This window comes from Rhinopithecus roxellana, chromosome 5, assembly GCF_007565055.1.
Source record: "Rhinopithecus roxellana isolate Shanxi Qingling chromosome 5, ASM756505v1, whole genome shotgun sequence".
NCBI classification, from domain to species: domain Eukaryota; kingdom Metazoa; phylum Chordata; class Mammalia; order Primates; family Cercopithecidae; genus Rhinopithecus; species Rhinopithecus roxellana.
Genome location: NC_044553.1, coordinates 16,508,110 through 16,531,267, shown reverse-complemented (window position 1 = coordinate 16,531,267; position 23,158 = coordinate 16,508,110). Strand labels below are relative to the sequence as shown.

The window sequence follows — 23,158 nt, the reverse complement described above, 5'->3', positions numbered from 1 at the left end:
AGTGGGCCAAGATGCTGCCACTGCACTCCAGCCTGGGCGACACAGCAAGACTCCATCTCAAAAAAACAGTAATAAATAACTTTGGTGCACACTAAGAATAATTTTTAAGAGATTTTATACTTTATATTCCTAGTGAAGGAAACACTACTTGCTTTTCAATTATGTAAAGCAGGGGTATTTAACTGCCTTTCTACAATGACTAAACATAAACGATCTTCAAATGATTTCAGTATTATTTTTATTACCTAAAAAACAATGGGATTTGGCATTTAGGGTAATTCCATTGTTAACACATCCTAAACCATTAAGAATCAATCCTAAAATTTAAGAGTTAGAAAAGGCTGTAAGGATAATTTAATCCTTCATTTTACAGATACAAAGTCCAAGCAAGTTTAAACTAAATAGAAACCAGAACCCAGATCTTCTGCCTCCCCAGCCAGTATGCTTTCAAGTATTTCCTCTAATAGGACATAAAGTTACTGAGAAGTCCTTCAAATTTCTATCATGGCTCTACATTTTAAATTAGTATATGCATAATTAAACAGAATTTAATTTCCATAATAATAGTCAGAAATGCTCACTAAATAAAGGAAAACAATGAATAAATCTTTTAAATTATTTTAATACAGTCTCTTGAGATCAATAACACATTGGCAAACTTTCTGCAGAAGTGCATTCCTAAATAAGTAAACCCAAGGCAACAGTTGACCAAAAGGTAAAGAAGTAGCTTTATTTTAAAATACAGTCTTCCTTTGGTATCTTTGGGGGATTGGTTCCAGGAACCCTCACGGATACCAAAATCCTTGGATGCTCATGTCATTTTTATAAAACGGCATGGTATTTGCATACAACCTACAGATTCTCCCAAACACTTCAAATCACCTCTAAATTATTTATAATACCTACAATGTAAATGCTATCCAAATAGTTATACAGTATTTTTAATTTGTATTTTTTATTGTTATATTGTTAATTTTTTCTGAAATATTTTTGATATATGGTTGGCTGAATCTGCAGAAGCAGAACCTGTGGATACAGAGCGCCAACTGTAAACACCAAAAAAATTAACTTTAAAAAATAACTATCAACGTGAGTTATTTTTAAATACAAACAGGGACTGAACATACATGCATCAAATTGTACTCTCGTTCACTGACATAAGCACACCTCCAAACAAGTTAATATGAAGGTAAATACATAAATATATACAAATAAATACACATACCCAAATAACAAGCCACACACACATCACCCACCATTTTCCAAGACCAAAATTTTCACATAAACATACTGACAAATACAGCAAAATATCAGTGTACGTTAACATACTTACATATACAGATATGCATAAATACCAGAATTCAAAGCAACATGTAGCATATAACACAGGTACTTAAGGCATAAACAACACAGCTCAGTCAGAAACAGCCCAGGGAGAAACAGTTATCTATTGAAACAAATACAATTGTAACCTTCTCACCAGGGATGAAAATTCAGCAGTTCACAATGGAATTTAGATTAATAAAATGCTTATGCTTTAAATAATAGAAACAAAGAAATCAGACTCTAAACCACTCCCCACTGCCAATGAGTTTGTTATGTTGGTAATGTGAAGACAACTTCAGAGATTTAAAAGCACAGGGAACCTGAAGAGTCCTAAGTAGGAAAAAGATTTGCTAAATGAAATCACTAAAGAGGAACATAGAAACATTCTGTAAAGTTAGCTAAATTATCTTTATTTTTTTAGAAACAGGGTCTCACTCTGTTGCCCAAGCTGGAGTGCAGTGGCATGATCTTAGATCACTATAGCCTCAGACTCCTGGGCTTAAGGGATCCTCCCAGCCTCAACCTCCTAAGTAGCTGGGATCACAAGTGTGTGACACCATGCGTGGCTCAAATTCTTTTTACTTTGAAGGCCCTGCTAGAAACTTGCTGCTGCTCTAATTCACGACTTGGAGAGGCAAAACTAAAAAAGCTGTTGCTGGGTTCAGGTGCTGTGGGAGAACCCACAAAAAATGGTCTGAACTGAAAATCTCCATCTCCATCGCCCCGATTTCGAACAGGTGTATTATCCAAAGGAAACTTGGAGTTGTTACCTAGTGGGGAAAAAAAGGGAAAAACATAATTTTATTCATTTGTTATCTACATAATCTACTTCAGAGGAATCATCAAATATATATATATATATACACTAATATATATTTTTTCTCCAGTATTTGTCTTAGAAAAAAACAGACATATAAAATCTTTTGCCCCAGGTTAAGAATAATCTTTTTTAAAAACATTGCAATAAACATTCTAGAAAAAATATAATGATGAAATATTGGCATATACCATGACCCAATATCAATTAGCATAGGATTAAGACAAAGCAGATAATAGATCTGATTAAATAAACATTTAACTACTTCCACTGAACCCTTCCTTGGCTTTTACAGGTTTTAAAGGATTAAATAACTAAAGGAAAATGCTGACTATATATCCTTCAAGCTAACAGTGGTAGCAGGAGATAAAAAGGTTAACTGTGTACAGAAAAAGGAATGGGAAAGAACTGGTGAATATGAAAAAAATAAGACAAATGTGGACAGTGACAAGAAAAAAATAAGTATATCCATAATACCCATTTACAGTAACTCTGACTAAATTACATTATGTAAGTAAAACTGAAAGTTAAGCAGAAATTTAGGTTTTTGTTCTTATATCTGATATTACTCATCTCATCATCTCATACCTGCCCCCCACCTTTTTTTTGTAGAGACAGGGTCTCACTATATTGCCCAGGCTGGTCTCAAACTCCTGGGCTCAAGTGATTCTCCTACCTCAACCTCCCAAAGTGCTCGGCCACACCTGACCACCTCATAACTTTTCTAAGACATCATCTCCTCCCCTATTAAATCTTTTTCCTCAGCCTATAGTAAATATCCAAAAATGAGTATTAGGAAAGTCCAGCACAAGAAGCTTTACTTTTTTGTATGCCAAAAACAATTTCCATTAATAGCAGAGCAAAAACCTATTGGATTTTGTTGCATAAAGAGTAGTATAAAGGAGAGAGCGCAGGAAGATATGAGATTAATTTCATCTGCAAGGCACCTAACAAGCAGACAAGAGATGGCATCATGCTAGATTGTGATTTCCAGAAAGAAAGAATCCTATTTGGATAGTCTTTATATCCTCATTAGTTAGGATCATACCTAACAACCTGGTACATAAAACATATTTGCTAAATATTTGATAAATGGAAAAATGATTAAACAAAAGAACAAAACAACCAAACTGACAACTTAAGAACTGTACAATCAGTACTGGCAGGTGAAAAAAATCGAAACATGGCCTTCTTGGAGAATAGCAAATGATTAAGAGTATCGGCTCTGAAAACAGGTTAGTGATATTGACCAAATTACTTAACTTTCTGTGCCTCAGCTTTCTCATCTGTATAAAAGGATAATAATACTTATTTCATAAAGTTTTATAAATTATATGAATTAACATAAAACACAACAGTGCCTAGCACTTACGAATCAATAAGTGACGGTTAATATTATTATTACTACAACTACGTAGCTTTTATTTTAATGTAGCAATTTGCAAACTTTCATTTTGCACAGATAAACTCTGCTCAAATTAAAGCTTTAATTTAAATGTAAGCAAATACAATGGATGAAAGCAATGATGTACAGGTTGAAACATGGGTGAAGAATTCATAGCCTACCACAACTCAAGACCCTTATCATCTCCACTGAATGCTTGGAAGTGGGCAGAGCAGTATAAAAAATCATTGATTTAAAGAATAGACACTGGATATCACATGTCCTTTCTTACCTAAGGGGAAGCCAAGAACACCAGACTGTGCAATCATGGATGGTTCAAGGGTGCCTTCATGGTTAGCAATAGTGATGTTTCGTAACCTAAGGCTATCATAGAGGCCTTGGAGCTTTTGATACTGACGATTGCGCTCCATAAGTTTCTCAGAGATGTCACTGAACTTTTTCTTGTATTCTTCTAGTACTTTCTTCATGGAGGTGACCTCCCCTTTCATAGAGGTCAATTCTACATCCTTGCTTTGTATTTGCTGAGTATATATCTTCTCCATCTGTTTCAGATGGCCCTCAGCCTTGCTGAAATTGTATTCTTGATAAAGACGTTCCTGATGTACCTGGTTCCAAAAGAAAAAAGATTTTTAAGGTATGGGGTACAAAGTTATACATTGTAAAATGTTATACAAACACAAAAGGAAAAGAAATATGCTTTTATAGGGATGTTATTTTAACATTTAGAACCCAGTTTAAGAAGCAATCAGGATACACAAGGCACAGAAAACAATAAGTTATGTTATTAAATGCATAGAAAAAAAGTCTGGAAGAATACTCTCAAACCACTAACTTTATACCACCAAAAGAACTGAGTATTTGTCTTACTTTAACAAGTGACATGTTTTCCAAAGGTTTTTAAGAAACATAATCCCATTTTTCAAGTCATCAGAGCATGAAGAACAGACTCTAAGACAACCCCAAATTATCATTGTCTCCTGGTACATACACCCTTGTGTAACTCCCTATCCCCTTGCATGTGGGCAGGACCCGTGACTACAATACTACATAAAACGTGGCAGGTTGTCACTTCCTAAGTATATTACCTAAAACTATAAGGTCTGTCTTACTACGAGACACACTCCTTGCTGGCTTTGAGGAAGCAAGCAGCCATGTCAGGAAGGCCCAAGAGGCAAGTAACTAAGAGCCTCTGGCGAATAGCCAGCAAAAAATTGAGGACCCAATGAATCTAGACACATCTTACATTTTTCACAAAAATAAACTCAAAATGGTTTACAGACTTAAATGTAAAATGCAAAACTATGAAACTCTCAGAAGATAACATAGGATAAAATCTAGATGATCTTGGATTTGGCAGTGACTTTTAAAATACACCAAAGGTATAATCCATGAAAGAGAAAATTGATAAGCAGGACTTCATTAAAGCTAAAAATCTCTGCTCTGTGAAAGACCCTGTAAGAGAATGAAACGACAAGCCACAGATCAGGAGAGTATATTTGCAAAAGATAGCTCTGATAAAGGATTAAAGAATACTTCAAACGCAATAAGGATACAAAGAACACTTAAAACTCAACAATTAAAAAAATTTAAAAATAGACCAAAAACTTCATATACACCTCACCGAAAAAAAAGGCAAAAAAGCATATGAAAAGATGCTCCACATCTTATGTCATCAGAGACATGGAAATTAAAATGAGATACCACACCTATTAAAATGGCCAAGATCCAGAACATGGACAATACCAACTTCTGGCAAAGATGTGGAGCAACAGGTTCTCACTCATTGCTGCTGGCAATATAAAACGGTACAGCCACTTTGGAAGACGATCTGGCAGTTGCTTACAAAAATAAACATACTCTTACCACATAAGCCAGCAAAAACACTATTTGGTATTTAACCAAAGGAGGTGAAAAATACAGGAGCATGTAAGAGAAACAACTTACCCAGAAAAATATAATAAACAGTTACTTGACAGATGACAAACATCCTTAATAAGTATAAGTGTATATGTAAGATACAACAATACATTCAAGGACATGCTTAAAGTTATCCACAGGGAGGTCTTTCAAAGGAAATACTAAAAGTAGAACTCATAAAGGGAAGAAGTTAAGGACGTGTATTTGATAAGAATACTTATCATAGTATTTTAATAACTTGGAAATAAATTATGCTAAAAACAATATAACCATTAAAATATGATTATAGAATAGTTAACTAAAAAATATTTAATAAGATATTCATATCCAGTGGAGCATAGGCTACTCAGGAGGCTGAGGCGGGAGAATGGCTTGAACCCAGGAGTTAGAGACTAGCCTGGGCAACACAAGAAAACCCCATCTCAAAAGAAAGAAAAATACATACCAGATATAATATATTGTCAACTCTAACAATAAAACAGTGTGTGTGTTATTATCTTACTTTTATACAGAAGACAGAGTGTGTGTGTGTGTGTGTGTGTGTGTGTATACCCAAAATATCAACAATGGTTATCTGAGTGATGGAATTATGAGTGCTTTAATTTTCTTCCTTTGGATTTTCAACAATAAACATTATTGCTTTTGAAAACAAAACAAGCTAATAAGAAGAGTTTCTCATATACTCATAAAAAAATATATAAAATAATGAAGGAAAGACACTAGAAGCTCCCACAAATGCCTGAAATTATATGTTCAAGAGAAATAGACTAAGCACTAACCTGGTATGTCCAGAAGGCCAGTGCTCGGGAGCTAATGTCCAACACAGTCTCTGGTCGCAGTCCTGCCAATACCATAGCTTTATATTCCTCTGATGGACTGAGTTCTGTGCGGACAATATCGAGCTTTCCAGAAAGGGTACTGTTGCAGGCAGGACAGATAGCTGGTGAGCGACTAAACTCACCACTGCCATGTTGATCACAGAAGATGTGAGAGCAGGCAGTGACCCATGCATAGCCAGAGAGTTTGATGCGACACTTTCGATAATTACAAAGCAGCATGTCTTCACACAAAGACATAATAGGATAGTGAGGTGTCCAGAAGCTGAAGAGAGTCCTAATAAGCGGTAAACAAAAAGGCCAAGTAAGTTAAATTGTGATAAAAATAAAATAAACAAGTAAAAAATAAATACAACATGCATGTTTTTCTTATAAAATACTGCACATTTTATCATATTCCTTGTATTTAGTATAATTGATATATTGATTTCAGTTACTCAATAATATTAATTGTGCTCCTTGTTTGTCCGGTTTTCTAAAAACACTTTAAGGATAAAGGTAAAGACAAAGGTGGTTATAGATCTTGCTAAAGTCAGAAATAATATATACGTGGGCCATGGGCAGTGGCTCACGCCTATAATCCCAGCACTTTGGGAGGCCAAGGCAGGCGGGTCAGGAGTTTGAGACCAGCCTGGCCAACATGGGGAAACCCAGTCTCTATTAAAAATACAAAAATCAGCCAGGCGTGGTGGCTCAAGCCTGTAGTCGCAGCTACTAGTGAGGCTGAGGCAGAAGAATCACTTGAATCCGGGAGGCAGAGGTCGCAGTGAACCGAGATCGTGCCACTGCACTCCAGCCTGGGCGACAGAGCAAGAATCTGTCTCAAAACATATATATAGGCCGGGCGCAGTGGCTCACCCCTGTATAATCCCAGCACTTTGGGAGGCCGAGGCAGGCGAATCACGAGGTCAGGAGTTCCACACCAGCCTGACTAACACGGTGAAACCCCGTCTCTACCAAAAATACAAAAAATTAGCCTGGCGTGGTGGCGTGCGCCTGTAGTCCCAACTATTCAGGAGGCTAAAGCAGGAGAATCGTTTGAACCCGCGAGGCGGAGGTTGCAGTGAGCTGAGATCGCGTCATTGAACTCCAGCCGGCGACAGAGCGAGACTCCATCTCAGAAGAAAAAAAAAAAAGGTTGCCTTGGCCCTCCGGGTCGACAGAAAGGAACACTTGGACACCTTTATCCCAGTAGCCCCGCTGAGTGAGTTTCCTCAGGTATGCCACCTGGCAGCCACAGTTAAGAGGCCTATTTTACGTCCAGCAGAGTAGGGGGCAGAGGCGAAGCAGAGGAGCTGGGAAGCTTTAAAGCGGAGCCCTCGCTCAGGCAAGAGAGGCGCAGCTAATTCGAATCTTCCACCAGCTGGGAGTAAGCGCCTATCTAATGGCTGTACAAGCTACGTGAGGGGCAAGTTTTAGAGAAACAGCCCCACAGAAATTACACTCTGGAATTTTCAGTCAGCTTTCCGCGCTCAGTAGAGAAAATAATAATAACAAATGATACTTAATCTGAGGCTGAAAGAAAAAGCGCGGAAAACCTCCGTTGCCTCCACAGCTCCACAAGCGAAGATTCCAGGATTCTCTGCGCGCGAGTGCTTCAGGGAACTACGCCAAAGCGTGCGTGCGTAGGGTTGCCCCGAAGCATCCTGGGACCTGCCAGGCCCTGTGGAGGTGCGGCGGGCGGTTCCGGCTTTCTAAGAATCAGGAGAAACTCCCAGAAACGGTGTGACAGCTGTAATTGGACAGCTGGCACCTCCAAGTTGGGGTAATCCACCATTTTTTTTTTTTTTTTTTTTTTTTTTTTGAGACGGAGTCTTGCTCTGCCACCCAGGCTGGAGTGCAATGGCCGGATCTCAGCTCACTGCAAGCTCCGCCTCCCGGGTTTACGCCATTCTCCTGCCATTCTCCTGCCTCAGCCTCCCGAGTAGCTGGGACTACAGGCGCCCGCCTCGTCGCCCGGCTAGTTTTTTGTATTTTTAAGTAGAGACAGTGTTTCACCGTATTAGCCAGGATGGTCTCGATCTCCTGACCTCGTGATCCGCCCGTCTCGGCCTCCCAAAGTGCTGGGATTACAGGCTTGAGCCACCGCGCCCGGCCCACCGTTTTATTTTTTATCCACCTTGGAATAGACATCTTTCCAGCTCTCACACATCCTCTATACACATTTAAGTAAGTTATAATTTTCTTTGAGTCTGCATTGCAAACATGCATTACAGGGCTTTACATTAAGCGATAGTGGGCTGGGCGTGGTGGCTCACGCCTGTAATCCCAACACTTTGGCAGGCTGAGGTGAGCGGATCACCTGAGGTCAGGAGTTCCAGATCAGCGTGGCCAACATGATGAAACCCCGTCTCTACTAAAATACAAAAATTAGCTGGGCGTGGTGGTGGACGCCTGTAATCCCAGCTACTCCAGAAGCTGAGGCAGGAGAATCACTTGAACCCAGGAGGCAAAGGTTGCAGTGAGCCGAGATCGCACCATTGCACTCTAGCCAGGGCAACAAGAGCGACACTCCATCTTAAAAAAAAAAAAAAAAATTAAGCGATAGTATTGAGGGTCACAACTTTGAGGTGACCTACCTGCGTGCTCTCCTGGAACTGCTGGCAGTTCCAGGCATTACCTATAGCAGCTGCTGTAGGTAATTATTTTCTGCTTAATCTATATGGATGTTAGAATTCAGATTAAAAATTAACCTGAAGAGGAAAGCTAGAAGGGTCCTCAGAATATAAACCTTAATGAAGCTTTGTTTTCTTTTCCAGATAGGGTCTCACTCTGTCGCCCAGGCTGGAGTGCTGTGATACGATCTCGGCTCACTTCAACCTCCGCCTTCCAGGTTCAAGCGATTCTCCCGCCTCAGCCTCCCGAGTAGCTGGGATTACAGGCGCCTGCCACCACACCCAGCAAATTTTTGTATTTTTAGTAGGCACAGGGTCTCGCAATGTTGGCCAAGCTGGTTTCAAACTCTTGACCTCAAATGATCCACCCACCTCAGCCTCCCAACGTGCTGGGATTACAGGCGTGCGCCACCATGCCCAGCCTCATACCGTCTTGTGTAGCCATCCTTCCAGATGTTGTGACCCTATTATGAATTAGTAACAGATGCTATTAGCCACACAATGGACATCAAACCCTGCAAACCCCTTTCTGAGTAGTGCCAAACCATAATATCAAATCTTTTTCCTTCAAACAAAAACTGTCAAAAACTGTGCAACTTCCTACAAGGTTTGTCAACTGGTTCACAGTAATTAGGCCTTTGTACATTTCCTAAACTATATTGTGATAACTTTAAAGTGGTAACTTAATTCTGGTATAAACCAGTTTCAAAAAAATGAAATCTTCATGTGTGAACCATGTACTCCTTAACATCTGTTTTTGGCTGTTCGAGCCTTTTGTGTGAATTCTGATTTTAACTATGCCAAATGTAGAAATATTAATACAAAAAAAAGTACAACTCATTTAAAGTTGAAAAATGCAAAATATTCTAATTTGACTAGTACCTAACTTTGTGATCCTAGCCTTTGTACTGCACCATGATCACTTCCTGGAGATGTATCTAAGTTAATACATACTTAACATTAATTCATTTTAACACCATGTACTGCAAATATGCTACAATTTATCCATTCTTCTAATAGACATTGATTGCGGGTTTTTACAATTAAAAACAATACTGCAACGAACATTCTGTACATGTCTCCTTGAGTACACATGCCAAAAATTCCTCTAGAATATAACACCCAGAGACTGGGTTAGTATATAAGCAACCTCAAATCAACCAAATGTTGCCAAACCACTCTCCAAAGTAAAGGCATAAATTTCACTGCCACCAGCAAAGTATACAAGAGCCCAATGCTATAAATTCAGCAACATGCAGACATGTCAAGGTGTTTTATTTCATTGTTGTCTATCTGATGACAGTGAAATGGTATCTCAGTGTTTTTTTAATGTACAACTCTTTCATTACTCGTAAGAGTAAGCATTTTTTCATCTGAATGACTACTCAGGGATCCTCATCTGTGATTTGCCTGTTCACATCCTTTGATGATTTTCTTGATTTATATGGAGTCATTTAACAGTAATATGGCATGCAAACATAAGTTTGAATTTTAGTGTACACAAATGTATCAACTTTCCCTTTTTGTACTTACGTCTACTCCAATGTCATACTCTTGCTTTTCAATAGTTTTAAAGTTTTGCTTTTCACATATACAACTTAATTCATTCTTCCCAACATAAAGAGTCTGAATAACTTACAATAAGAGTTGTGAAGGCCACAGTGACCACAACATTCAAGAAAGCAAACATTCCAACAACTTCACTATTTGATGGAGTGGTAGTCTAGCCTATAACGTTCCTAGGTTATATTTACCATGCAAGGGATACAATATGCATCAAAATATTAGGAATGTTGTATTTCATTGCTTTTAGAATGACATTTAATCATATTTATTGACTATACAAAACAAGGCAACCAACCACAAAGACAAAACTACTCAGGATAACAAAATCATATTCCAACTCTTCGGGAGGCCAAGGCAGGTGGATCATCTGAGGTCAGGAGTTTGAGTCCAGGCTGGCTAATATGATCAAACCCCATCTCTATGAAAAACCACAAAAATTAGCTGGGTGTGGTGGTGGGCACCTGTAATCCCAGCTACTCAGGAGGTTGAGGCAGGAGAATAGCCTGAACCCCGGAGGCGGAGGTTGCGGTGAGCCGAGATTGCACCACTGCACTCCAGTCTAGGCAACAAAGTCAGACTCCATCTCAAACAAACAAAAAAAAAATTATAGATATGAAATACTTTCCATGAGAATCAGGACAGGCGCAATGGCTCACACCTATAATCCCAGCACTTTGGGAGGCCGAGATGGGCAGATCACCTGAGGTTGGGAGTTCGAGACCAGCCTGACCAACGTGGAGAAACCCCGTCTCTACTAAAAATACAAAAATTAGCTGGGCGTGGTGGTGCATGCCTGTCCCAGCTACTCAGGAGGCTGAGGCAGGAGAATAGCTTGAACCTGGAAGGTGGAGGTTGCGGTGAGCCAAGATCACGCCATTGCACTCCAGCCTGGGCAACAAGAGCAAAACTCCGTCTCAAAAAAAAAGAAAAGAAAAGAAATACTTTCCATGAGAATCTATATAGAGAAAAGCAGTCTGAAGATATTATAATGAAGGAGAAAAGACACTGAGTTTCAAGTAGTAGTTGTGCTATATTTGAACATACAGAAGTAACTTCCTGTTTGTTTTGATACCTTGTTTTTATAGCCAGAAGTTGAGGTTTGCAACAGACAGAAAAGTCTGACAACCTGAAGACCGATTTCTTGTAATTTATGAAATGGTTTAACTCAGTTGTTTACTATTTTTAGACAAACTACTGAATATTCATAAACTGTATATTATTGATGAAGCAATTTCAACAATCTTAATCTAAAGAATAGGTTTCATATTCTGGCCAACACAAGTTATTACAGTTGCATACCATTTGTGAGATTCTGGTATAAGCATGAGTATTAAATCTCATTACAAAAACAGTGAAGTATACCAGACTTTCAATATTTAGATTTTTATTTTGTACCCCTTGTATTTAAATATACCATCATGGATATAAACACAGCATATAGGACAGTATACTTTAGCCAAAACAATTGAGAATATTTCTTTTTTTTTTTTGAGACGGAGTCTCACTCTATCGCGCAGGCTGGAGTGCAGTGACCGGATCTCAGCTCACTGCAAGCTCCGCCTCCCGGGTTTACGCCATTCTCCTGCCTCAGCCTCCCGAGTAGCTGGGACTACAGGCGCCCACCACCTCGCCCGGCTAGTTTTTTGTATTTTTTAGTAGAGATGGGGTTTCACCGTATTAGCCAGGATGGTCTCGATCTCCTGACCTCGTGATCCGCCCGTCTCGGCCTCCCAAAGTGCTGGGATTACAGGCTTGAGCCACCGCGCCCGGCGAGAATATTTCAACATGAAGCAGAAATGAGTTTTTAACCATACCTGAGTGGTATGTGCAATTTAAGTCAATGATAAATATCAAGTAAGATTGTAAATAAAATATTAACAATAAAAGATTTTTAAATACCAGTAAGCTTTTATATATCTATTCCTCACATAGATTGGTTTTGGCAGTCATTCTTATAATAGGCATTGATTCCAGGTTTTACAATTAAAAACAATACCACAGGCCGGGCGCGGTGGCTCAAGCCTGTAATCCCAGCACTTTGGGAGGCCGAGACGGGTGGATCGCGAGGTCAGGAGATCGAGACCAACCTAGCTAACACGGCGAAACCCCGTCTCTACTAAAAAATACAAAAAAAAACTAGCCGGGCGAGTTGGCGGGCGCCTGTAGTCCCAGCTACTTGGGAGGCTGAGGCAGGAGAATGGCGTAAACCCGGGAGGCGGAGCTTGCAGTGAGCTGAGATCCGGCCACTGCGTGACAGAGCGAGACTCCGTCTCACAAAAAAAAAAAAAAAAAAAAACAATACCACAGTGAACATTCTATACATGTCTCCTTGAGTACACATGCCAAGAATTCCTTTTGGAAACCGCCCTGTTTTGTCAATCAGGGCTTCCCCGCCTTCCCCCACCCCGCCCCCCCCCGAACCCGCTATGGCTCCCACACCCAGAGACTAGGTTAGTATAGAAGCAAATATTTTTTTGGTATCTCTTCTGGGCCAGGTCTTAGGGGAAAAGAAGGTATCCTGCTTTCATGGAGTTTACAATCTATCAAAGGATCTAAGAATGACAGAAGAAAATGAAAATATTATTTTATTCTTTCCTTTGCCACCTCTTACATTTTTGCAAATTGATTCCATAAAGCCATTTCTGGTAAGAAAAGTCCATCTTTAACTTGAAGAATTATCTATCTTCATACTGCAAAGAAAAGTTATATGTATAATTTTTTTTTTTTTTTTTGAGACGTAGTATCTCACTCTATCACCCAGGTTGGAGTGCAGTGGCACAATCTTGGCTTACTGCAATCTCCACCTCCCAGGTTCAAGCGAGTCTCTTGCCTCAGCTTCCCAAGTAGCTGGGACTACAGGTGCGCACCACCATGCCCGGCTAATTTTTGTATTTTTAGTAGAGACAGGGTTTCACCATGTTGGCCAGGCTGGTCTTGAACTCCTGACCTCAGGTGATCCGCCCACGTCAGCTTCCTAAAGTGCTGGTATTACAGGTGTGAGCCACCGCACCCAACCAAAAAGTGTCTTTTTAAAACTGCCCTGACTTGTGTGAGCAACCACTCTAGAAAACCAAGTAAACCATTTAAAATTCGAACATGAATGACTTTATAGTATAATGTTTCAGTAACTCCCAGAACCAACTGGCTTTCTTTCATAGCGCTAGATGAGAGCTATCTAATTACTATATGTTCATGTTTTGAAACTAGGCTGCTGCTTTTATTTTTTTAATCACACGTACATTTTCTTAATCTAGAATCACCACCCGTTTAGTAATTGTTTGACTCCGCAAAAATCAGAAGGCACTAACAGACAGCCAGCCCATCCTCATGGTGCCCTGAGTGAAGATAAGCCATTTTTGATATATGATGGATCAAAATCCCACTGCCTAAGGCTCCAAGCAGTGAGAGGAACAGCCATCAAAGTTTACCTCCAACCACATTAAGAAACGTTTATAAAAAATAAAGACATCCCAACCTGGGCAACATGGCAAAACCCCGTCTCTACAAAAAATACAAAAAATTAGCCAGGCATGGTGGCCTGTGGTCCCAGCTACTTGGGAGCCTGAGTAGAGAATCACCTGAGGCTGAGAAGCTGGGGCTTCAGTGAGCCCTGATTGTGCCACTGCAGTCCAGCCTGGGCAATGAAGTGAGTCCCTGTCTCAAAAAAAAATAAGACATCAAGAGACTCTTATAAGATAGGAATCATTACATCTAAGTAAGAACTAGAAGAGATCATTAAGGATCAATTGATTTGGCAATGCAAAATGAGGAACTAGATAAAAAGTTAGTACCAAAATCAAGATTAATCAACTAAAGAAAATGTTATTCCAACAATTATGTAAAGATACACACTATAGTGCCTGTGACTAATTCTAGAACTTAATTAAGTTTTGAGGGGCAGGGTGAAGGTAATGAGGGGTAGTCTAATTAACAGAAAGATATATAAGCAATAAAAACAAAGATTTCCTCTTTTTTTTTTTTTTTTGAGATGAAGTCTAGCTCTGTCACCTAAGCTAGAGTGCAGTGGTACGATCTCAGCTCACTGCAACCTCTGCCTCCCAAGTTCAAGCGACTCTCCTGCCTCAGCCTCCCGAGTAGCTGGGATTACAGGTGCACACCACCACACCCAGTTAATTTTTGTATTTCAGGTAGAAACAAGGTTTCACCATGTTAGCCAGGCTGGTCTTGAACTCCTGACCTCAGGTGATCTGCCCACTTCGCCTCCCAAAGTGCTGGGATTACAGGCGTGAGCCATCACGTCAGGCCAAAACAAAGAATTTTCATCAATCTATTATGCAGATGTCAAAAATTGCCAGGTAGTACAGAATCTAAGAGAAATATAAACATGGATTCTGAAGACAAAATAGTTAACATCAAACTGAGCATTTACTATATGCTTTACCCACACCCTTACTAATTTAATCTTCAAAATAACCACCCTGAGTCAAATACTATTGCCATTCTCTAAAATATAAATATAAAATATAAAACTAAGACACAGATAATTAGGAAACTTGCCAATACTGCATAACTGGTGAAGTGACAGCATGGGTTTGAACCCAGTCTGACTCCAGAACCCATATATATACTATACTATGCTACTTCTCAACATCTTTAATTGACTTTTTTGTTTTTGTTTTTTTTGGAGATGGAATCTCGCTATCACCCAGGCTGGATTACAGTTGCACTATCTCTGCTAACTGCAACTTCCGCCTCCTGGGTTCAAGCAATTCTCCTGCCTCAGCCTCCTGAGTAGCTGGGACTACAGGTGTACACCACCACGCCCAGCTAATTTTTTGTATTTTTTTAGTAGAGATGGGGTTTGCCATGTGGGCCAGTCTGGTCTCAAACTCCTGAGCTCAGACAATCCACCCACCTTGGCCACCCAACGTGCTAGGATTATAGGCATGAGCCACCACACCTGGCCTCAACTGACATTTAAAAAATGAAACTTATAGCACCTTAGCAGCTGGCCATGAAGTCACAAACCTGAATTTTCAAAGACTCATATATATGTCAAAGCTTCTCAATATCAACGTAAGCCTTACCATAAAAGAAAAATGCAGTAATCATCTACTGTATATCCAGGATTTACAGCACCAAAGAGGTCCAGACTGCAACAGTGAGACTCAGATCTGGTTTCAGTCTCTTGAAATTTTACTTCTGCAAAAGACAACAAAAGCTAAAAAATTATTTCAAGTCCTGACATTACTTTGAGTTGTTTGTATTTCCCATATTTCACCCTTCTTTCTACCTAATTCTCTGCTGAAAATGCAGGCATGGGTAAAGAATATAAGCTTGTCCTAAGTTACTTCAAATAACTTTTAAAATATTACAATACATAAATACAATAAAATTAGAAAATAGGTTTATAATAATGCAAGATTACTTGTAGAACTCAATTCTAGAGAAAATAACCCCTAGTATTTTAGTATATATATCCTTTCCGATTTCTTAAGCAAACATATGCATATAAAAATATGTAAGCAGAAACACATTGCTCTATAATGTTTTTCATGTGTCATGAATATCATTCTATTTCAATAAACATAAACCTGTATCATAACTTTTAAGTGACTATGTAGTGTTGTATTGTATAGTCTTCACGAAATTGATTTAACCAACTCTGTGTTTCCCTTAATCTATATGTATAGATTGATAAAACAGTGATTGGTTTAAAACTGCCAGGCTAAATTGCCTATAGAATTATACCAGTTGCCAGTGCTTTTTCTGTAGTATTTGAACTTTTAGATTAAGGATTCCTGACCCTAGTTCTAACTCACAAAAGTGATTTTTTGGGATTATAGAGATATCACAAAAGATCAAAGCACAATAAATTAGTCTCAAATTCCTAACTTATTATTTATATAAATTTATTATATATAAATTCTTAATTTATTAAGGTTTAAGAATCACTTGGGATTACAGACTAAATCCCAGTATGAATTCCAACAAGCAGAATTCAATTGCAGGTGTTTGCCCCTAGCTTTAGTCTGCTCAGAGCATGTGTTTAATCAGGCTGATCAGCTGAAACACGGACTTAACATGCATTTCATCATGGCAAACTGTAAATGACTGGGGAAGGGCAAACCAGCACTGGCTCCTTATCCCTAAACAGGAAAATTCTCTTAAGGTTAGAAATGGGGATTTTTTTCAATTACCAAATTCCATCCACTAATAACACTGAGTCCCAAGTCTTGCTAGGTGATTAGAAATCCAAATGAGGTAAAAATGAAGATTTTGCTCTTACTCTTACCTCTGGCATCACATGAATCCAGCTTCTATCTAGAAATCCAGTTGAACCACAGGATCTATCAATTACCTAGGATCATTTCTGGAAAATTTTAAAAAAATAAATTCACAAAGGTTATGATTACATGACAATTCACACCAGCATGTTCTACACCAAGTCACAAGAAAATTTAGAGTAACTGTTCATCCTTTATTTAACTCTCCATTCGTTAATATAAACTATTGACTCATCTTTCGGAGAATGTCACCAAATGCCCAAGCTCAATACCAAATAGGGCAGGATCAGGAGTTCAAGGTTACAGTGAGCTGTGATCATGCCACCGTACTCCACCCTAGACAACAGAGTAAGACCTGTCTCAAGAAAAAAAAAAAAAAAACAGAGCAGGACCTGTACACAAGCTTAATTTTGTATAAATTTACAAGTTTGGATAAAACTGCACAATAGTCTAACCAACTTCTGAAAGGCTATAAAGGTCAACAGTCTCACAGTAAGAAAACAGTTACGCAAGAGAAAGGAGTCAAGAACTTGTAAGATTCAGCTAAATGAGAAAATAATCCAAAATAGTTTTTTCAAAGCATGTTTCAGTTTCATTTGAGCCAATGCCGGATTGTATTTAACCTTTACTCTTCGTAATCCTTTGTCAAAATAATCTGAAGAAACTCTTCCCTTTACACAGGAAAATTGAATTAGTAACATTTGGAACCCAAGTCTGCCACAAGATGGCAACGTAAGAAAGAGACTTGCTTTAATTTCCTCTTCCAGCATTTGAGTGTAATCTGAACTTTAAGGTCAAATACACATTAGATGCGCAGTTCATCTTTGCAGGCAACCTTCACACTATTCCCTACTCTTCCCCTAATTACTAGCTAGAAATTGTTTTTATTTACTTGTAATGATCATCTAAAACTTGTTAGCTAAAAATACTAGTTATACTTTTATCATTGTGTTCTTTTTCATGCAGCAATGTGGAGATTTAAAAATCCATAACCTCAGATACAATCAGCCAGAAAGACAAGACTCATAGAAATTAACATACCACCAAATAAGTGGTAGAAAGCAAGTATGGTTAAGAAAAAAAGTAGGATTGGTCAAGGAAGGCTTCATGAAGCAAAAACAGTGGGTCATAAGTGGACCTTAAAGTTGCATGTCCAATAAGCAACCACCTAGAGTTAAAAATTAAATTTCTCCATTACCCTACTCACATTTTCATTACTCAATAGCTATATTGGCAGTATAAACATAGAACATTCCCATCATATCAGAAGGCTGGACATCAGTGCCTTTAAGAATGGGTCTAAAATAAGCTGACAGAAAGAAAGCAGTGGCTATCATTCTTTGGAAATCCTATCTGTCAAGCTGTATAGAATTTGTATCATTTAAATTTTACAACCCCCTATTTACAAGGAAAATTGAGGCTCAGAAAAATTACATAAATTTCCTAAGGTCACCTAACTAGTAAGAGCTAGGATTTAAATTCAGGTCCATCAAAACTCCATACTCTTTTCACTTCACCACGGTACTTCCTACAGAAAATAAGCAGAGCTAAAGATGGTTTGCTTTAAAATGTAATGCAGTGACATGCTAGCTAGCTCAGACGGTTGGAAAGAAACTGAAGCATTTTAAATATCTCAGACAGATATGATCAAAATGTTATTTTACTCCTTCCTTGCCCTACATTTCTATAATGCTTTAACTATGTAAAATGTTTTCAGATCAATAGGATTCAAGGTTAACTAAGAGAATGAAGACAAGAAGCAAGACATGGTGTGAAAGGTTTCTACAGTTTTAACAATGTCTACCTTAAAACTCCTTTATCTCTCCAAACCTAAAAATCAATTTTTTAAAAAAGGAAATAAAAAAAAAAAACCTACTTGATCTAAGTATTCTTACAGGATAATAATTATAGGTTGAAAGGAACAACTTCTCTATGAATCTCAACTCACAAACAAAACCCAGATTGCAAGAGGCCTGGTCTTTTTGTTTTGACACATAGCACAAAGCCTGGCACATAAATCCTGATGTTAAATATGGGATACCTTTCCCAATGGGTGATGCCCCCCGCAGGATTCTAGTCATGCATGCTTCAACAAGTGTCATTCCAACATACAAAGGACATTTCGTATTTACTAAGTATTTTGGAAATGCTCCATAAACAATCAATGATCCCAGCATTTTGTTGACTGTGGGCAGTAATCACTTCAAAGTACTAGTGTTCATAGCCAAAAAGTACATTTTATATGTGTGAACAGATGCTTCATGAAGGCCTAATACAAACTACAAATTGATACTAAATCAGCAGATACTTGTGTTAAGATTTCATTACCATTCCATTTGACTCTATTCCAATTTACTCAGTGCCACCTAGCATTATAGGATACAATAGTAACTCAAAGAATCTCTAGGCTAGGCTTTTTAGATAGAAAAGATACACATACGTGTAATAAAGAGAACTTAAGGCAGCTTATGTGATCAAAATTCAAGTACCAGGCTTTAGGTCCCATCAGCCTTTAACCCTTTCTGTTGAGAACATCCAAATCCAAGCCCATGATTTTCAGGGGGTCTACAGATGGGCCAGTTCTGGAATGGCACACAGGGTGCTGGACTTCCCTCCTCAGTGGATTTCATCTTCAACCTGAAACAAAGTGAAAACACAAAATTTTGTTCATACGAAGTAAATACTAAACTGATAGCTTGGCATAGTTTTCCTTTAGAGATAGTTATATAAGGTACTGCTATCAGAACAGACTCCAAGTTTTAATTCCCACTCACTATCAGAGTTTCCTTCCTTTTTAAGGCAGAATAGTATTCCACTGTACATATATATCATATTTGCTTTATCCATTCATCTGTTGATGGACCCTTAGGTCAATTCCACATCTTGGCTTTTGTGAATAATGATGCAATGAACATGGGAGTATAGATATCTCTGACACACTAATTTTATTTCCTTTGACTATACCCAGAAATGGGATTTCTGGATTATATGGTAGCTCTATTTTTAATTTTTTTGAGAAATTTCCATACTATTTTCCATAATAGTTGCACTAATTAATATTCCCTAAAATAATAGATTTTGAAATCATACAAAACTAGATTTTAATCCTGGCTCTCTCATGTATTTGCTGTGCCCATGGGTAAGTTATGGAACTTCTCTAAACCTTAGCTGTCCCCTCTTTAAAATGAGAACAAATACTACATACCTCTTAAAACTTCTGTGAAGACTGAGGTAATAAATACACTTTGCACTGTAGCTGGCATGGTGTTAAATGTTTAATATGTTATTTTTATGTCTTGCCCAAGCTCAACCAGCTAGTGAGTAAAAAGGCAAATATTCTGCCTAAAAATTTCACACTTTTCCACAGCCATTAAAAAAAAAAAAAAAAAAAAAAAAAAAAAAAAAAAAAAAAACCATGTCCTTTGCAGCAACTGGAGCTGTTGGATGCTGCTGGAGGCCATTATCCTAAACAAATTTAGGCAGAAACAGAAAACCAAGTATTGCATGTTCTCACTTACAAGTGGGAGTTAAATCTTGGGTAGGGAGCTAAATACTGGGTTCACAGGGACATAAGGTTGGGAACAATAGACACTAGGTACTCCAAAAGGAGGAAAGGAGAGAGAGGGGCAAGAACTGAAAAACTTCCTATTGGGTACAATGTTTACTACCTAAATGGCAGGATCAACAGAAGCCCAAACCTCAGCATCATGCAATATATACCCTGTAACAAACCTGCACATGTACCCCAAACAAATTTAACAACAAAAAGTCACACTTCTCACAATAACCCAGAAGCCAGAAAGGTCACTCATATAGTACTCATAAGGGCCCTTCCAACTCCAAGATAATGGGTCTTTTATTTTTTATTTTTTTGAGATGGAGTTAGTTTACCCAGAAAATCTACTAAAACAAAAAATATATCTTTTAAAAAAATTATTTTTAAAGAATACTATGTGATCATTATAAGGAATGTGGACACTCTACTCATGGAACTTAAGTGGAAAAAGTAAGACACAGAGTAGAGTAGGTACAGTAAAAGGGAAGGATACCCACACATATTTGCTTATATGCATAAAATATCTTAGTAACACTGTTATGAGGGAGAGGAATTGGATGGCTTAGGGAAGGGGATAAGAAACTTTGATATCTTTTGAATTTTAAATCATGTGAATGTATTACCTATTCAAAATATAAATATGTATATATATGTATTCAAAAAATATATATAGTATTCAAATATATATATATATATATATATTTTTTTTTTTTTTTTTGAGACGGAGTTTCGCTATTATTGCCCATGCTGGAGTGCAATGGCGCCATCTCGACTCACCGCAACCTCCACCTCCCGGGTTCAAGCGATTCTCCTGCCTCAGCCTCCCGAGTAGCTGGGATTACAGGCTTGCGCCACCAAGCCCCAAAAAATAAATTTTAACAATGCTTGAGAATTATAAAAATTATGGGAGGCCTACAAATACCTATTACTACATTCGATTAACTGGTTTATTATTTGTCTTTCTCACACGTTCTGCCTGTATGGATTTCCAACACATACATCAAATAAAAATTAACATGTATCAAAAGAAAGGAATTCAGTGAAATTACATTCAAGGTCACTAGGCAAAACTTTTTATGAGAAAACAGATATCCAAAATACTTACTTTAAATAAATAAGTACTGCTTACTTCTAAAAGTACCTAACGTTTATTACATACCAACTAGAGCCTAGTTTTTATATATTTTATCTGATCTTGGAAAGCTAAGCCTCGGAATGGCTCACTGCTTCTCCCAAGGTCACCAGAGCTGTAAACTGTGGCGCTGGAATTTGAATCTAGAGGCTTGTCCTAAACTAAGGTCCCTGACCTTGTTCCATAGCTTTTACGGACACACTCACCACAGTGGCAACATTAAAAATTAGCAGCTTTTCTTAGGGCTTATCTGTCTTCAGAGTTTGCTGTCCAGGTTCACCAAGAAAGCCGAAATGATCTGAGCAAAGGCCAAGGTAAAGACAAGGTCCGCTACAGTTTCCACAAACCCAGTAAGGACCTGGGCCCTCGAGACACTCACCGGAGAATTAAAATCTACTGAGCTGAACGCCTTCTCCCGAGATCTGACCTCACCCAGAGAAATATAAATCAAAACAGCATTGGAATGATAATATCTTTCCCTCAAAGCAAAATGAAGTCGGCGTTTTCCAAGAACAGACGCACTATGTGCATGAAGCACAGTCAGGACACGGAGATGGAAGGCAAACCCAGTACTGCAGAGGCCCACGTGGAAACAAGCCAGGCAGAGCATTTCACTGCCTTCTCCCAACCTCCACACAGCAGACATTAACCTCCTTGCGACTCACACACACTCCAATGCCGACTTGAAATCAAGGCCTGCCACCTGGGTATATAACTCAAATGGAAGAGAAATTCAAAACAATTAGAGAGCAAAATTAAGTGCACACTCACCAGCCCACCAAAACGGAGAAGGAAAGAAAGTGGAGAGACAGGAAGTCGCCTTGGGAAGTGTCTTCAGAACCTGATTGGCTAATGAGTTCAGATTCCCTCCTCCTTTACCTTAAAAGGTGCTGAAATGACGTAACCCGGCCGGGCGCGGTGGCTCAAGCCTGTAATCCCAGCACTTTGGAAGGCCGAGATGGGCGGATCACGAGGTCAGAAGATCGAGACCATCCTGGCTAACACGGTGAAACCCCGTCTCTACTAAAAATACAAAAAACTAGCCGGGTGAGGTGGCGGGCGCCTGTAGTCCCAGCTACTCCGGAGGCTGAGGCAGAAGAATGGCGTAAACGCGGGAGGCGGAGCTTGCAGTGAGCTGAGATCCGGCCACTGCACTCTAGCCCGGGCAACAGAGCAAGACTCCGTCTCAAAAAGAAAAAAAAAGAAAGAAATGATGTAACCCACTCCACCCCTCTCTATGGACCAGTGATGCTGCTTGCAGTATTTTTAGAGTGAACTTCTTAAACCAAGTTTCCTTTTTAGTTAATGTACTTAGGCAAAAACAGGCTAAATTTATACACATTCTTGTTTGCATGGGCCTACTGTATTCTATTCCAAAGAATTTTCATCCCTTAAGGGTAATTTCGTATCCTTTGTGACCTCAACATGGTTAATTTATGCTAGGCAACAGATTCCATTATAAACAGCCTACCTAGATCTATTCAAGTTAAAATTTACCTTTATTTGTCCCCCCAAATCCAAAGCTGGCCTGATAAAATTTACCTTCAGGAAATCTTCGAACTAACAGGCTTAGTAGATAAACGGTAGATGGTTAAGTGTTTTAGGTTTCAAATAAAATTTAGCTGATTTTGAATCTGAACTTGCCACTTATTTGCACACATCTAAGCCTCAGTTCCCTCAACTATAAAAAGAGGGAAAAAAGATGAAATCTTCCTACTCTGATTGTTGTGAGGATTAAGT

General features: G+C 38.7%; 1 protein-coding gene and 2 non-coding genes across 5 annotated transcripts; all 3 read right to left on the bottom strand.

Moving 5' to 3' along the window:
- Window positions 1-1,715: 1,715 nt before the first annotated feature.
- Window positions 1,716-22,408, bottom strand: CCNB1IP1 (cyclin B1 interacting protein 1). 3 transcript variants are annotated; one of them, XM_030930655.1, is made up of 8 exons: window positions 22,298-22,408; window positions 19,220-19,367; window positions 16,739-16,816; window positions 15,531-15,645; window positions 13,094-13,172; window positions 6,245-6,578; window positions 3,820-4,153; window positions 1,716-2,096 (listed from the first exon to the last, which is right to left on the bottom strand). In XM_030930655.1, exons 5-8 carry the CDS (start codon window positions 13,120-13,122, stop codon window positions 1,894-1,896), a joined length of 900 nt encoding a protein of 299 aa, XP_030786515.1. In that variant the 5' UTR covers window positions 13,123-13,172; window positions 15,531-15,645; window positions 16,739-16,816; window positions 19,220-19,367; window positions 22,298-22,408; the 3' UTR covers window positions 1,716-1,893. The 3 variants fall into 3 exon arrangements, with proteins under 3 accessions (XP_030786515.1, XP_010375347.1, XP_010375349.1); XM_010377045.2 differs by lacking the exons at window positions 13,094-13,172; window positions 22,298-22,408 and adding an exon at window positions 22,190-22,252 and having other exon boundaries at window positions 19,171-19,367; XM_010377047.2 differs by lacking the exons at window positions 13,094-13,172; window positions 22,298-22,408 and adding an exon at window positions 22,190-22,232.
- Window positions 13,755-13,902, bottom strand: LOC115898032. The gene has a single exon (XR_004057794.1). It is a non-coding gene; the product is annotated as a small nucleolar RNA SNORA79 (small nucleolar RNA).
- Window positions 16,473-16,549, bottom strand: LOC115898044. The gene has a single exon (XR_004057803.1). It is a non-coding gene; the product is annotated as a small nucleolar RNA SNORD126 (small nucleolar RNA).
- Window positions 22,409-23,158: the final 750 nt, after the last annotated feature.